Source organism: Sinocyclocheilus rhinocerous, unplaced genomic scaffold (genome assembly GCF_001515625.1).
Source record: "Sinocyclocheilus rhinocerous isolate Xijiao unplaced genomic scaffold, SAMN03320098_v1.1 scaffold677, whole genome shotgun sequence".
Classification (NCBI taxonomy): domain Eukaryota; kingdom Metazoa; phylum Chordata; class Actinopteri; order Cypriniformes; family Cyprinidae; genus Sinocyclocheilus; species Sinocyclocheilus rhinocerous.
The window spans coordinates 2,557,609-2,571,309 of NW_015633185.1; the positions used below are offsets into that span (position 1 = coordinate 2,557,609).

General features: G+C 37.3%; 1 protein-coding gene across 3 annotated transcripts in view; it reads left to right on the forward strand.

Annotated features, from left to right (window-relative positions):
- Positions 1–3,453: 3,453 nt before the first annotated feature.
- LOC107743575 (rap1 GTPase-GDP dissociation stimulator 1-like) overlaps positions 3,454–13,701 on the forward strand; it is an 11,408-nt gene continuing 1,160 nt past the window's right edge. The window contains exons 1-14 of one of the 3 annotated variants that reach the window (XM_016556899.1): positions 3,454–3,709; positions 5,202–5,306; positions 5,865–5,876; positions 6,790–6,912; positions 7,884–8,009; positions 8,758–8,886; positions 9,551–9,676; positions 9,866–10,009; positions 10,248–10,379; positions 10,500–10,634; positions 11,257–11,382; positions 11,968–12,107; positions 12,191–12,317; positions 12,678–12,806. In XM_016556899.1, the coding sequence (XP_016412385.1) occupies positions 3,697–3,709; positions 5,202–5,306; positions 5,865–5,876; positions 6,790–6,912; positions 7,884–8,009; positions 8,758–8,886; positions 9,551–9,676; positions 9,866–10,009; positions 10,248–10,379; positions 10,500–10,634; positions 11,257–11,382; positions 11,968–12,107; positions 12,191–12,317; positions 12,678–12,806 (1,567 nt within the window). In that variant the 5' untranslated portion in view covers positions 3,454–3,696. Of the gene's footprint in view, positions 3,710–5,201; positions 5,307–5,583; positions 5,877–6,789; positions 6,913–7,883; positions 8,010–8,757; positions 8,887–9,550; positions 9,677–9,865; positions 10,010–10,247; positions 10,380–10,499; positions 10,635–11,256; positions 11,383–11,967; positions 12,108–12,190; positions 12,318–12,677; positions 12,807–13,701 lie in introns of those variants that run through there. The other 2 variants (XM_016556900.1, XM_016556901.1) reach the window with 2 other exon arrangements.

Consider the following 13,701-nt stretch of genomic DNA (forward strand, 5'->3'; position numbering starts at 1 on the left):
TGTTCTTATTGTCCCTATATGATTCATTAATTTAATTATACCCTGCATTTAATTTCACACATGTACAGTAGACAGACATTGTGAGACAATATGAGGGTGAGAAGGTATTAAGGTTTCCTCCATGGGGAATAGACAGAAATGGCATAGGACAAAAGCGTGTGTGTGTGTGTGTGTGTGTAACCAGCAAGGAGAACAGAGGCAGTCTGGTCTCTCAGAGGACTGTCTGGAATTGTGAATTGATTAATGCAAGGCAAATCTATTAGCTAATGAAGTCTGTCTGGTCAACAGTGCATACTGTAGAGCAATTACTTCACCTCCGTCCCGCATCTTTTGACTTTGTTCCTTCACGTTATATTGCAAGGCTATTGCATTAGTGATTCGTACTGTTTATTTGTTTTAAAATGAATTATTTAATGATTGCTGTTGGACATTCTCAAAATGTATGTAAGACTTTACATGGACTGTCTGTAAGAAAAGAAAGCGATTTAAAGCAAAAATGCCCATAAATGTGACTAATATTGCCATCAAATATCATAGAAATAGCAAACCTTTGTGATTGGGCTTGCAGTTGTTCAATGGTGGCTTCAATTGTGCTCCTCACATGATATTGATGATACACCATGATGATAGTCTGGTGGGTGAGTGTTGTCATAATGAATCAGTTTGTGTAAATGTTGTTAGCGGATGAAATCCATTACTCCAGTCTTCAGAGTCACATGATCCTTCCGAAATCATTCTAATATGCTCATTTGGTGCTCAAAAACATTTATTATTATTATTATTATTATCAATGTTGAAAACAGTTGTGTTGCTAAATATTTTTGTGGAAATGGTGATACATTTTTGGTTACATTATTTGATAGGAAGTTTCAAAAGAACAGCATTTATTTGAATTTTTTATTTATTTGGTAAAATTATAAATGTCTTCACTGTCACTTTAAATCAATTTCATGCATCCTTGCTGAATAAAAGTATTAATTTCTTTAAAATTCTAATGACCTCAAACTTTAAATGGTAGTATATATATTGTCAATATTGACAATACTGTCTCATGGAGATGTGTTCTTCTTGAACTGGTCAGTCGTAGTTGGACAACACAAGAACTGAATTCCTCTACTCTTGAATTTGGGTCAAAATGGATGTTTGTAGTGTGACATTTGACTTTTTGCCCTACCCCTTGATCTCCTGACTCAGATTTATTAGCAGAAAAGGCCTCATGTGTCAGTAGACCCATTGTTTAAGCAGATGTGAGCTCCCTGATTGTTTTCTGCTGTCGTGTTTTGTCTGTTTGGATTCGGCTTAGAAGCTGTTATAAGAGCAATTTCAAATCACTCACATGTGCCTGTAGAGGCCTTTGACACTAATGATATTCGAGTGCAATGAATGGTGTCTCTTCTGAGCATGTTTTAGTGACAATTTATTATTTTGGTGACAAATAATGTTTAAAATATGCTATTTATAATGTGAAAAATATAATTTTTTATCATTTAAACTAAAGCATATTCAAATATATCTGGTTATATATTCACAGTGAGTCTGAATAACTGACTCTGATCACTGTGATCATTGACATTTTACTGTAATACAAGCCTAATATGAGCAAATATACTGGAATTGAATGGCTCTTGTCATGCAACTATTTACATCACCTTCATGACAATCTGCAATTTAGTTTTATTACTCTATAAAAATATGTCAACAATTGTTTTTAGAGCCATCAAACACAAAGCTACATTTTCTTGTCAACTGGTTTGACTAAATTGACAGCCTCATACTGCCACCTACTGCTGCAAACCATTATATGGAAATGATGAACAAATGACTCTGGGAGCTCTTTTGTTGGTCCAAATTGAAGCACAGACTGCTGTGCAGCCACACAATTCTGAATAAAAGATAAACATAGGCTCATTTCCAAAAAGTACCATGGAACTAACCTGTTATTTTGGACATGTACAATGCTAGTACCATGATATTCTTTGTATACACAATGGATATGGTAATTGTTCAGTATCATGGTATACTGTAAATCAAACTACTATGCCATCTAAGTAAACATACCAGCGATACAGTCTGTTAGACTTGGATGTGTTATTTTTGGGACATTTTATTTTGATTTTCTAATTTGTGTCTTCTCAATGACTGCTAAATTGCTATTTTTGATGATGCTTTGATGATGTTGCAGATACACAGATAATATTTAACATCTGTTTTAATTCTGCTTGGCTGAAGCTTCATAATTAAAATGTAAACACTCCTTGTAGTCGTAACAACATTTGCGTCATTTGCCCTGAAGGTCATCTGTTTTAATTTGATGCCGATGTGTCTTCCCTTCGCAGTAATATTTTATTACTGTCACTAAACACTTACAGATACATTTCAGAGGACCATGACAAGATTTAAAGGGACAGTTCAACCGAAAATGAATATCCTGTCATCATTTACACAAGTCAACACCTCAACTATAATGATAACAACAAAGAGGAGCAATATCGTTGGAATCAGGAATCATTTAGGCCTGTTTACAACAAGAAAGACAACTATAACGATAAATGTATTAGCGTCCACACAAGTGCACGATAATGTTCTGTTTATTATAAGTGTGCACTACAGATAAGCCATCTAAAAACATTGACAGCCAATCAGAACCCAAGACTTTAAAGCACTACAGCATTTAAAGTGACAGATGGCAGAACTCTAGTGCACTTGTAATAAATTGTAATGCACTAATGTCTGTTGGTGTGGACACATATATTTATCAATGATGCTCTTGGTGTGAATGGCTCTTTACCTTCATGTTGTTCCAAACCCTAATGACTTTATTTTTTACATGGAACACAAAAGCAGTTACCAGGCAGAATGTCCAGGCTGCACAGCTGTCCCTGGTCAGTGGTCCCATCCATGTTCATTGTAAAGAAATACAGCAGCTTTTGCTAAATGACTTCCATTGTATTCCACACAGGAAATTAAGTCGGTTTTGGAATGACATAAAATTATAAAAAATTATAAATAATTAAATGATAAATAAATGCATTTTGCATTTATGAAATAAAAATTAAATGCATATGAACTATCCCTTTAAACGAGTCTTCCCAACTGAGACAGCCATGCTAATATATCTTAACCAGACCCCCCCTGGGCAACAGACCCAGTGTTCATGTTTGTGCTGTAATAACACCCAAAGATGGAGGAGTGCAACTGCAATGCAAAACACGTCTAAGAACTAAGGGTAAAGTGTCAGCCCCAGCGTCTTCCCAGGACTAATTGTCAACTGATGAGCAGCTTTAGGATTTAGAGTGTATTATGAGGAGGAACGAGGGAGAGGCAGCAAGAATACTGCCAGAGAGCCGAGGACCAGGGTGGGGAGGATTGCATCAGAGAGAGAGAGAGAGAGAGAGAGAGAGAGAGAGAGAGAGTGCAAATCAGAGAGAGAGAGATGCAGCGTCACTGATCACTGAGAGGTGCAGAGCGAAAGTGAGGGCGTGAATGACAGCGAGGGACCAGAGGAATACGCATGTGTGATCAGCACAAACGGGAAGGGTGAGGAGCCGAGGAGAGGAGAGGCACGGCTGCTTCACCGTCTTTAGGCGATCTCAGGGCTGGAGCTGTCCATCCTGCCTCGTGGAGGGCTGCCTCTCTAACCACACGCCGCCGAGACACGCACAGAGACTCGGAGAGAGATTCAGTGGACCTGTGGTCATGGCAGACATAGGTAAGTGATTCGAATCTCTTCTTTGTTAATCCTCTTTGAGCTTCTGCTGCACGTTGTTAACTAACTGTAATACAAGGTATAACTTTGAACAGATACACCGTATGCATGCATCTAAAGGTCACACTTTCTTAGGTTCGTAGCAATCGAATGGTGATTAACCCTCCTGGTGAGCCGAACCCCATTGTTTAAGAGGTGTATCCTCAGCGTGTAGGTGTTTATATAAGGGCATGCTGGGAGCCAGACACCCACAATGAGAGACCCAGGGTATCCTCAACCCCGCCCAGTTCTCATACGCACTGCTGCTTTCCAGCCTGCCCTTTACACCTATAATGGAGAGAGCTTGAATGGATCACAGGGAGTGTGGGGGAGGGAAAGGTATGATAGCCCTCCTCTATGTCTATTTTTACTCTGCTTACCAGGGGTTATCGCGGTGATTACTTACAGAAGAAATACAGAATCGTCTCTCTCTTATTCTGGCCCTGTTTGCTTCCTGTGCCTGGGGAATGACCGTCATAGTGTGCTGCAGATAGTGTATACTATAGGGACATATACATACTACATAGGGATATGTCACAGCAGATTAAATCACATCAACGTGTTTATCCACAGGATGAACAACACACAGACATTGCTTGATCTTCATTTCAACTTTAATACCACCATAGAATCAAAATTGACACTCCTTTTTGTGGAATATTGCAGTATTTATTATAAATAGTTTATCCATACACATTGTTATTTCTATGGGAAAAAAATGACTTCTATAATGACTTATAATCAATTCCCAATGGACAAAATCAGGTCCCATCCTACATTTTTCTTGTTTAAGAATCCATTTCACTCAAATATCTGTCAGAATAGGGATGACAAACGATTGCAGCTTCCATTTCATGTCGACTTGGAATCAATTGCTTTAAATGCTTTAATTGCAATTGCTTTAAAAGTAAATGTAATCTAAATCAAAAGAATAGGGTAAATTAGCATGCATAAATAAATATCAATATAAAACAATTTCAACCCAATAGTAGATAGATAGATAGATAGATAGATAGATGCTGATGTATATATAGATAAATAGAAATAGATATAGATTTATAGATAGATAGATACAGATGTATATAGATAAATAGATAGATAGATAGATAGATAGATACAGATGTATATAGAATCTATATACATCTGTATCTATCTATCTTTCTGTCTGTCTGTCTATATTTATCTATATTATAGATAAATATAGATAGATAGACAGACAGACAGATATATATATAGATAGATAGATAGATAGATAGATAAAGACAAATCAAAATACAGACATTCAGTTTACTTCTTTATATTTTAGTCTGATAATGTGCATGGCAAATTCACTGAATACATGGATAAACTGTATCTGTAGTATAACTGAGATGGTTATGAATCATCATGAAAATGTCTTGTTAGTTTGAAATGTTGTGCAGTGGTGTTGGTGACGACGCTCATGATTGTGTTTCAGAATGTCTCAGTGAGGCCCTGAAAGCCATCAGTGTAAGCACAGAGCTGGTGGAGGAGGAGCTGAAGCCTCATCTGGATGTTCTGCTCAACCTCCTATTAGAGAAGAGTGAGTTTACGCCAATGTACCAATTAACTACCATATAGATAGATAGATAGATAGATAGATAAAGACAAATCAAAATACAGACATTCAGTTTACTTCTTTATATTTTAGTCTGATAATGTGCATGGCAAATTCACTGAATACATGGATAAACTGTATCTGTAGTATAACTGAGATGGTTATGAATCATCATGAAAATGTCTTGTTAGTTTGAAATGTTGTGCAGTGGTGTTGGTGACGACGCTCATGATTGTGTTTCAGAATGTCTCAGTGAGGCCCTGAAAGCCATCAGTGTAAGCACAGAGCTGGTGGAGGAGGAGCTGAAGCCTCATCTGGATGTTCTGCTCAACCTCCTATTAGAGAAGAGTGAGTTTACGCCAATGTACCAATTAACTACCCTTCGATCTAATTATATATCTGTCAACCCATCATTCCATAAACCTGCTTTTTCATTCATATCTATACGTTTGTCTATTGCAACATCCAATCCTGGTGCCATGACCCTTATGAGAGCCTGTAAAAAGCGTGATCACATGTGAAAGTGACGTCTGTTGTTGCTAGAAGCCTTACTGAGTGAGTGCACCATTTAGCATCGCACTCATTACACACTCATCCTGCTGTGAGCTGCTATTTGCCTCTGCCTCCTTGAAGTACTATATGTGTGTGTGTGTGTGTGTGTGTGTGTGTGTGTAGGAAGACAATCCAATGTAGGGGGCAGCAGAGGGTCAGTTTATCTTCCTGCTAGCAGATTTGGGGCTCAAAATAGGAGACAAGTAATCCGCATTTACATTTGAGAGAGGGAGAGAGGGAAGGCAAAGGAGAGAACGGGTTAATCTCATTAATCTTTCTCTTCTTTTCTCCATTTCACTCCCCATCTTCTGCTCATTCTCGCAAATTAGTTTGCACCAGCTGTCCTTCTTGGCACACTCCTTGTGTTTTCAGATCACAAATGCATCTAAAAATGGAAAAGCAGCCCCCACAAAAGAACACAAAGTAGATGTCACCATGGCAGCTAGGCTTCCTCTTACAGCTTGACCTGCCACTGTGGCCCTTGTGGAAATTTTTCTTGAGGAAAACATGCTTTAATGACCGATTTCCTCCTGCTAGTATCCCTGTCTCCGAAGCAGATCCTCATATACCACTTTGAATTTGAACGGATTACTCTAAGGCCTCGGTGTCAAAGCATCCCTGAAGTGCACGAAACAAAACCTGAGGGAGGAGATCAAATAAAATGTGAAGTAACAGGATGAGCTATCAGGAAGAAAGTGCAGTCAGAACTTGATTTGACACTGATTTGAAAAATAGGGAAGCTTTGTTAAAGCGTTCAGTTTGGTTTTATTTAGTGGTGATATCCAGTATACAAAAACAGAGCACACATACCTATAAAGTATTTTAGCCAAATAAACACATACATTTATTTATATTATATAAGTATATGGAATTACCAACATGCGAAGAAAACAATCACATTTATTTCTATCCCCAGAGAAAGGAACAGCAGAGAAAATAGTGTCCAGTGGTGTTCTACTCATACTTGCTCAAGTCCTGAGGAAGAAGAGTCCCCTCACCTCTCAGGTCACCTTACTGGTGGCAGAGATGGCCAGAGAAGGTAAATGAGATTTATAATACAGTTTGTTGCTTATATGGGTATTTTATTTTTATGTCTCATGGGTTGTTGTTGTTTTTGTTTTATGAAAATCTTATGCTTAGAAATTATTTTCAAATGCCTTTTATTTATAGATTAAAACTGTGATAATCTACACAACGTGTGAAATAAACATAAACCATTTCAAAATGTATTGTGAGAAATGATTTATATCAATGAGGGACAGAATTTTGCCATTTACACCACCACCAATTTGACAAAAGTAGTTTTTTTTTTTTTGGAAATGACATGTACTATGAATATTATTGGCTCTGTAGTGACTTGCTTATGTTCCTCATTTGTAAGTCACTTGGATAAAATTGTAAATGTAAATATGAGACATGTATATGTGAAGGAAACAGAGAAATCAAGGTAAATTTTACTTTTGAACAGAATCATTTTCATTATGTGTCATTTCCAGTCAAGCCATAATTTTGTCAAATTATGTTACTGTAAGTGTGAAAATATTATTGAATTGTATTTAGGATACATGCTAGCTATGAAATTAACCTTAGCAAGACAAAAGAAGCTGTCATTTTATTACAGAAAAAAGTTTAAAAAATATAATTTCCCTTAGTGTCATTTCTAACACAAAGCGCAATTTACATTTCAGACAACGTATTGAGATGTGCTGGAAATTATACTGTGGCGGAAATTTTCATGACTTTCACTAAAAATGTTTACAAATGTTCATGTTTGTGTCCATGTATGAACCAAACGTCCCCACAATGATGATAAAACTTTCAGCAAAACCCTATATTATAAATAGCTTGATAGAGGGACTAGATAATGTCTAAATTTTCACTAAGAATAAATGGTTATTTTAAGAACTGTTCACTGAAAGGTTCTTTGGTGAACCCAAAATGGTTCTTCTGTGGCATCTCTGCAAAAAAAAAAAAAACCTTTTGCAACCATTATTTTTGTTTGTGTGTTAGCTGCTGTGAGGGAGCGCTGTATTGAAGCAGGTCTGGTGACCGCATTAGTGCCTTTACTGAACAGCCCAGACCAGGACCAGCTCCTGCACACAGGCCGAGCAATTGGACGTATCTGCTTTGAAAATGGTGAGTGCATTGGAGCAGGATAGTGGCAGTCAAGCTGATCGTGTTTCTCACCAACAGTCTTGATGTGTCTCCAGTTGGTCGCACAATTCCACTTAGCTTCGTTGCTTCTGTTCTAACACAGTTTTCTTTCTTACCACAGAGTTAATATGAATAGTAAATGTCAGAATCTTGATTCTGTTCATCCTTCAACTTCTTGAACCTGCAGTTCTCCTGGTATTATGGTTTGTTGGTCTGCATCTGGTATAAAGACATCTTGTTTGGAGGGATGCTTGTCTTTATAAGTCCTTGGATTGTCTTTCTCTTATAATGCCATCTCCTGGCCTAGTTTTCTCAGTCTTTGTGCTGAAAGTGTTCTTCTAGAAAGCACCAGCACTTCTGTCCAGGTCTATGTTGAATTTCATATTCCAATGACGGCATGGTAGCTGTTCCTCAGGTTGGTTATGCTGTCTATGATCAGTCCTATAAGTAAAAATGTCCTATATCTAACAAGATGCTGTAAATATGAAGTTATAATACAAATATTCTGCTCTTGTTTTGTTGAGGCTTGGCTTACAACATCCTGTTCATATTGAGTATTCATTACAGACATTCAGAATAAAATAAATTACCACTCATTCCCTGTGCTCTTTTCTCCATTATATTCTTCTATAGCTCTTCTATAGCTGCAATGCCCATTCCTCTCTTGGCTGTCTGTGCTTGCCCACTCACCCGTCCTCCCTGTCTCTCTCTCTCTCTCTCTCTCTCTCAGCTGTTCAGCAGACGCAGCTGGTGGAGAACGGTGTAATCCCCAGGCTGGTGGCCATAATGCAGCAGTATCCTGAGAATGACCCGCTGGTAAACATCTGCCTGCTGGCACTCTGCAACCTTGCTGATGTGGGTAAGATAAAAATAGAGAGCAGGGAAGTTTTAAAATCATATATAATAAAAACACTAACAGACTGGACATTGTCACACTGAGTAGCAATATACCAGTTTTAAAATTCTGGTGGATACCTACGTATGTATGCATTTATTGATTGATTGATTGATTGATTTTCATAACAATACATGACTATTAATTCATTTTTTTTAAAATTTACATAACGATAAATGGCTGGTATTAAAAAATAATCAAGAAATTAATCTATTAATCTAAAATGAATCATTTTAAATAGTAAATAGTGAATTTAGGCATTACAACAACATAATAATGTACTATATGAAAAATGGATATTCATTTTGAGATTTTCTAATGATTACATTTAACAGTTTTATTAAATTTTTTCATTTTTTTTTTTTAAAGATTACCATTAAGTGAGCTTTAGATGATGACAAATGTAATTTAAATGTAAAAATAGGGGGAAAGAGCATGCACAATTACATAATACACTAAACCGACATATACAATAACCAATATGCTACCACTATATTGTGCATCTGTAAGACTGAGGCAGTCTTGTTTTCATAACCACCCCATTCTTAATTATTCTTATTTACAGAAACACTCTGGTATTTTTTCTCATAATATTTCTAATATCTAGTGACTGATTGTGATTTATTAGATGCTGCACGAGAGGCTCTGGTGGAAGTGGGTGTGGCGGAGGTCTTGACCTATCAGCTGAAGCGGGCACCAGATGCAGAACGCCGGCATCTCATACTAGAGGTTCTTGGGTCACTGGGAGAGAGTGGTGAGCAGCATAATATTCAAACCAGATCTATATGTGAGCCTGCATCATATAACATTATTCGTATAGCGCACTTTGGTTGAAATTTTGCCTCAGTCACTATTCTATGTGATGTTGTCTAGAAGAAAACTAAAAATGTACTTGTGTGTGCCCTTGCAAATCCCTGTGTGACAGCATGTTCATGTCTTCTAGATGCTCTGAAACTGCAGTTTGTGGAAGCAGGCGTGCCCGAGGCGCTCTCTGAAATGATTCGAACTCTTCAGGGTGGCTCTGACACACATGACCTCTGCAGCATAAAAGTGGGCTCAAACCTCATAGTGACCCTCCTACTGGGAGGTAGGTCTCTCTCCATTACTTCACCAATAACATCATATTACAATGGAATTGTTTTTTTAATCTATTTAGACTATTTTATTAAGAATCCATTAGATTATCAACATTAGACAATAAGGCAGTCAAATGAAAATGTCAACAATGCAGTGCAAGAGTAGTGCAATTCTGTTTTATTTTACTCTAGTTTTGTTTTATTTTAAGAATTTAGCCCTTTTCTAGCATCATCTGCCTTTTGTTACAGATGAATCAATGCAGAAGTGTTTTGGGGAAGGGACGGGGATGGTGTATCAGGATGTTCTCTCCTGGCTGCAGTCATCAAATACTGAGCTGCAGTTGTCAGGAGCCCTGGCCATTGCTAACTTTGCCAGAAATGGTGAGGAGATAAATATGGAGTTGTTGTGGAGTATGATAACGTTTTTTGTCTGAAATTATCACTCAAACGTTATTGCAGTTAAAATTACTGAGAATAGTTTTCTCTTTCTTTTGTTCTCAGACAGCAACTGTGTAAAGATGTTGGAATTAGGAGTTGTTCCTCATATTCTGGACCTGTTGGAGCAGCATGTAGCAGAGGGAGATGTATCTGTGCAGCATGCTGGCCTCAGTGCACTTAGAAATCTTGCCATCCCAGGTTCTGCTTTCCTTTTCAGTATATGCTGTATAAAAGTCAGTAAGATTTTTTTAATGTGTAAGTGTCTTATGCTCACCAAGGCTGTGTTTATTTGACCAGGAATACAGTAAAAACAGTAATATTGTGAAATATAATGAATTTACAGCAGACATTACTCTAGTCTAAAAGTCTAGTGCCACACAATCTTTCAGAAATCATTCTAATATGCCGATTTGGTGCTCAAGAAACATTTCTTATTGTTGAAAACAGTTTTCTGCTTAATATTTTTGGTGAAAACTGTGATACATTTTATTATAAAGATTCAGTAGTATTTGAAAAACATTTTTTTGAGTTTGTAAAGAACAACATGGGTTATCACTTGCATATAGTGTAGTTTAGTGCAGGGACAGATACAAGTGTGTAGGTGTTTCCAGCAGGCTTCTTAACCAACTTAACCAGCAAGACTTCTTCGGTCAGCCAACTTCACTAGAAAGAACATACTGGCTATGCTGGTTCACCAGTTAGAGTGGCATTAAACCAACAGGAGCCAGTACAGATTGGACTTTTTAGCAGGTTTATATTTTCTGTTATGCTTGTCTGTGGTTAGATCTGTCATCTTGCTCGCTCTGTTTTCCTGATGTAGCTTCCAATAAGGTGCGTATGTTGGAGGATGGAGTCACAGAGAGGATCAGGACCCTTCTGCGCTCTGACATGCCCCCCGTCCAGTTCAAACTGCTGGGCACTTTGCGCATGATGGTGGACGGCCAAGGTAATGATGCAAGAAAACTGCTTTTATGTGAATTGTTGGGTCACAGATTAAAGAGACTAGTTTGCATAAACTTATTAAATGAACTTGCATGCAATGTAAGTCGCTTTGGAGAAAAGTGACTCTTAAATGCATAAAATGTAAAGACTGAACAAGTGTGACAGTCCCAGTGGTAGTAAAAAAGTAAAATTTGGCTGTTTAAGAGGAGGGCATGACAAACAACATGTTGTAATTTTTAGACAAAAGCTTTGCTAAACTATACAATTACCTGCCAAATGACTATGATGGCTGATGAATTAACATTTCTCCTTACAAAGGGTACTTAGAGGCTGTAATTTCCAGCCCGTCAGTGAAGTGTTATTTTAGATAACCTTGTATTCAGACAAAAGGCCTGCAATGGCTTTGACACACTAAATTACTGTCTGCACTCCAGTTATTATTTCCCTTACCAAAGGTGATCTGAGTAACTAATTAAAGAGGTAAACAAACCTGCAACAGTATCTCTTTTTTATTTGTATATTAAAGTATCAACACTTATTTTTTTAGCATATTTTCTCTCTTCATTTCTATTGTACCCCCCCCTTGTAGAGGAAGCGGCTTCAGTTTTAGGGAAGGATGAGGTTCTGTTAGCACGGGTCATGGAGTGGTGCGAGGCTAAAGATCATGCCGGTGTCAGAGGCGAGGCCAACCGTCTATTAGCAGCTCTTATAAGACACAGCGGAAACCCTGTGAGTTTTAGACACACAGAGTATGTGTAACTATAGTCATTGCTCCTGTTTATATAAAATATCCCCCTCTGTTGTCTTTAAAGGAAGTCATCCACACTGTCATTAAAGCAGATGGAGTCCAACATCTCATCTCAATGGCAACCAGTGAGCACGTCATCATGCAGAATGAGGCTTTAGTCGCTTTGGCCATTGCCTCTGCAATAGACATTGGTAAGACTATATAAACAGAATGTAGAACAATCCTCGACTCTCAAAGATATGCATTTCTATGTAAATCTGCAGACACAGATGTATAAATTGTGATAAACCCTGAAATCACAAGCTGATATGTGATAGGAAAAGGGAGAAGAATGGCATTGGAAAAAGGCTGATTCGAACTCTAGTTGGTTGTGTCAAAAGCTAAATCCACCTTCTGTACTCTCAACACCCCCTGCTCCTGATATCAGATGTGTTTCTTAATGTAATTTTATTTGGCTCTAGCAGACAACAGTGGGCAAAGTTAGTAAGTTTAAATAGCCATAGTGCAAATAGACATTCCAGTAAACATGTGCCACTTTCTCTTCTGTGCAGAGGCAGTCCAAGAACCATTTCGGGATTCAGATCTCCTTCCCACCTTGCAGAAGATGCTAGATGACCCTCTTGTGGCCGTGGAGGTCAAATTCAGCGCTTTAGGCCTCATCTGCAGCCTTGCCAACTCTAGTCAGTACTGCAAAATAACACACCGTGGAACACCCAAAGACTGAACTCAGTTTCCTGAGAGTTCTGTATTAGATTACTACTAATTATTAACTAATCAAACTCTCTGTGAAGATTGAAATTACAAGATTCTGTGAATATAGCAAGTAGGGATGCACGATATTGGATTTTTCAACTCATTTTGGCCGACAGCCGATGCCGATATATTTCCTTTTATAAAAACACTAGTTATAAAAACACCAAGTCTCTCCTGCGCAGAGATTATCAACAAATTATTTTTAATTTTGGTTAGTTAACAAAAACTTACTTGTTAGAATTAAATAAACAATTAATGAATTTATTTTATAATGAGAGTACACTGAAAGCTGAAAATAAATATACATTAACTATAAATCAATTACTGCATTTTATTTTATTTTAATTTTTTTCCAGACAAATGTAGTGGTAACCTTAACATTTTATTTGAAGATTTAACATTTGTAGATGGTCTAAAGCAATAGAGTTGCTTATATTTAAGTTTCATAATCCGTTTGAAAAAAAAAAACATATTACACATGAATGAATAGATCTGTATATATAAAAGTATTAAATTTACAAGTGTCATTTTTGTGATTTTCATTCATGTAAGCTATAGCTTCTGACGTTTAAATCAAAGCATACTCGTGATTTTGTGACATTGATTACTGCTTAAAGGTGCAATAGGTGATTGTCTTCAGAATTTTTTTTTGTTATGCTGGTTGAAAGTCTCTTCACATCCCGATAGCAATCATTGTTAAGTGGTCTAAATGTATTTATCTGTATTTATATATTCTGTGGAAGGCATAGGACCAAGAAATATTCGTCCAATCAAAACGCTCGGTCCGAGCGTTTTAATTGGCTTTCCTACCTGCCTGTCAAC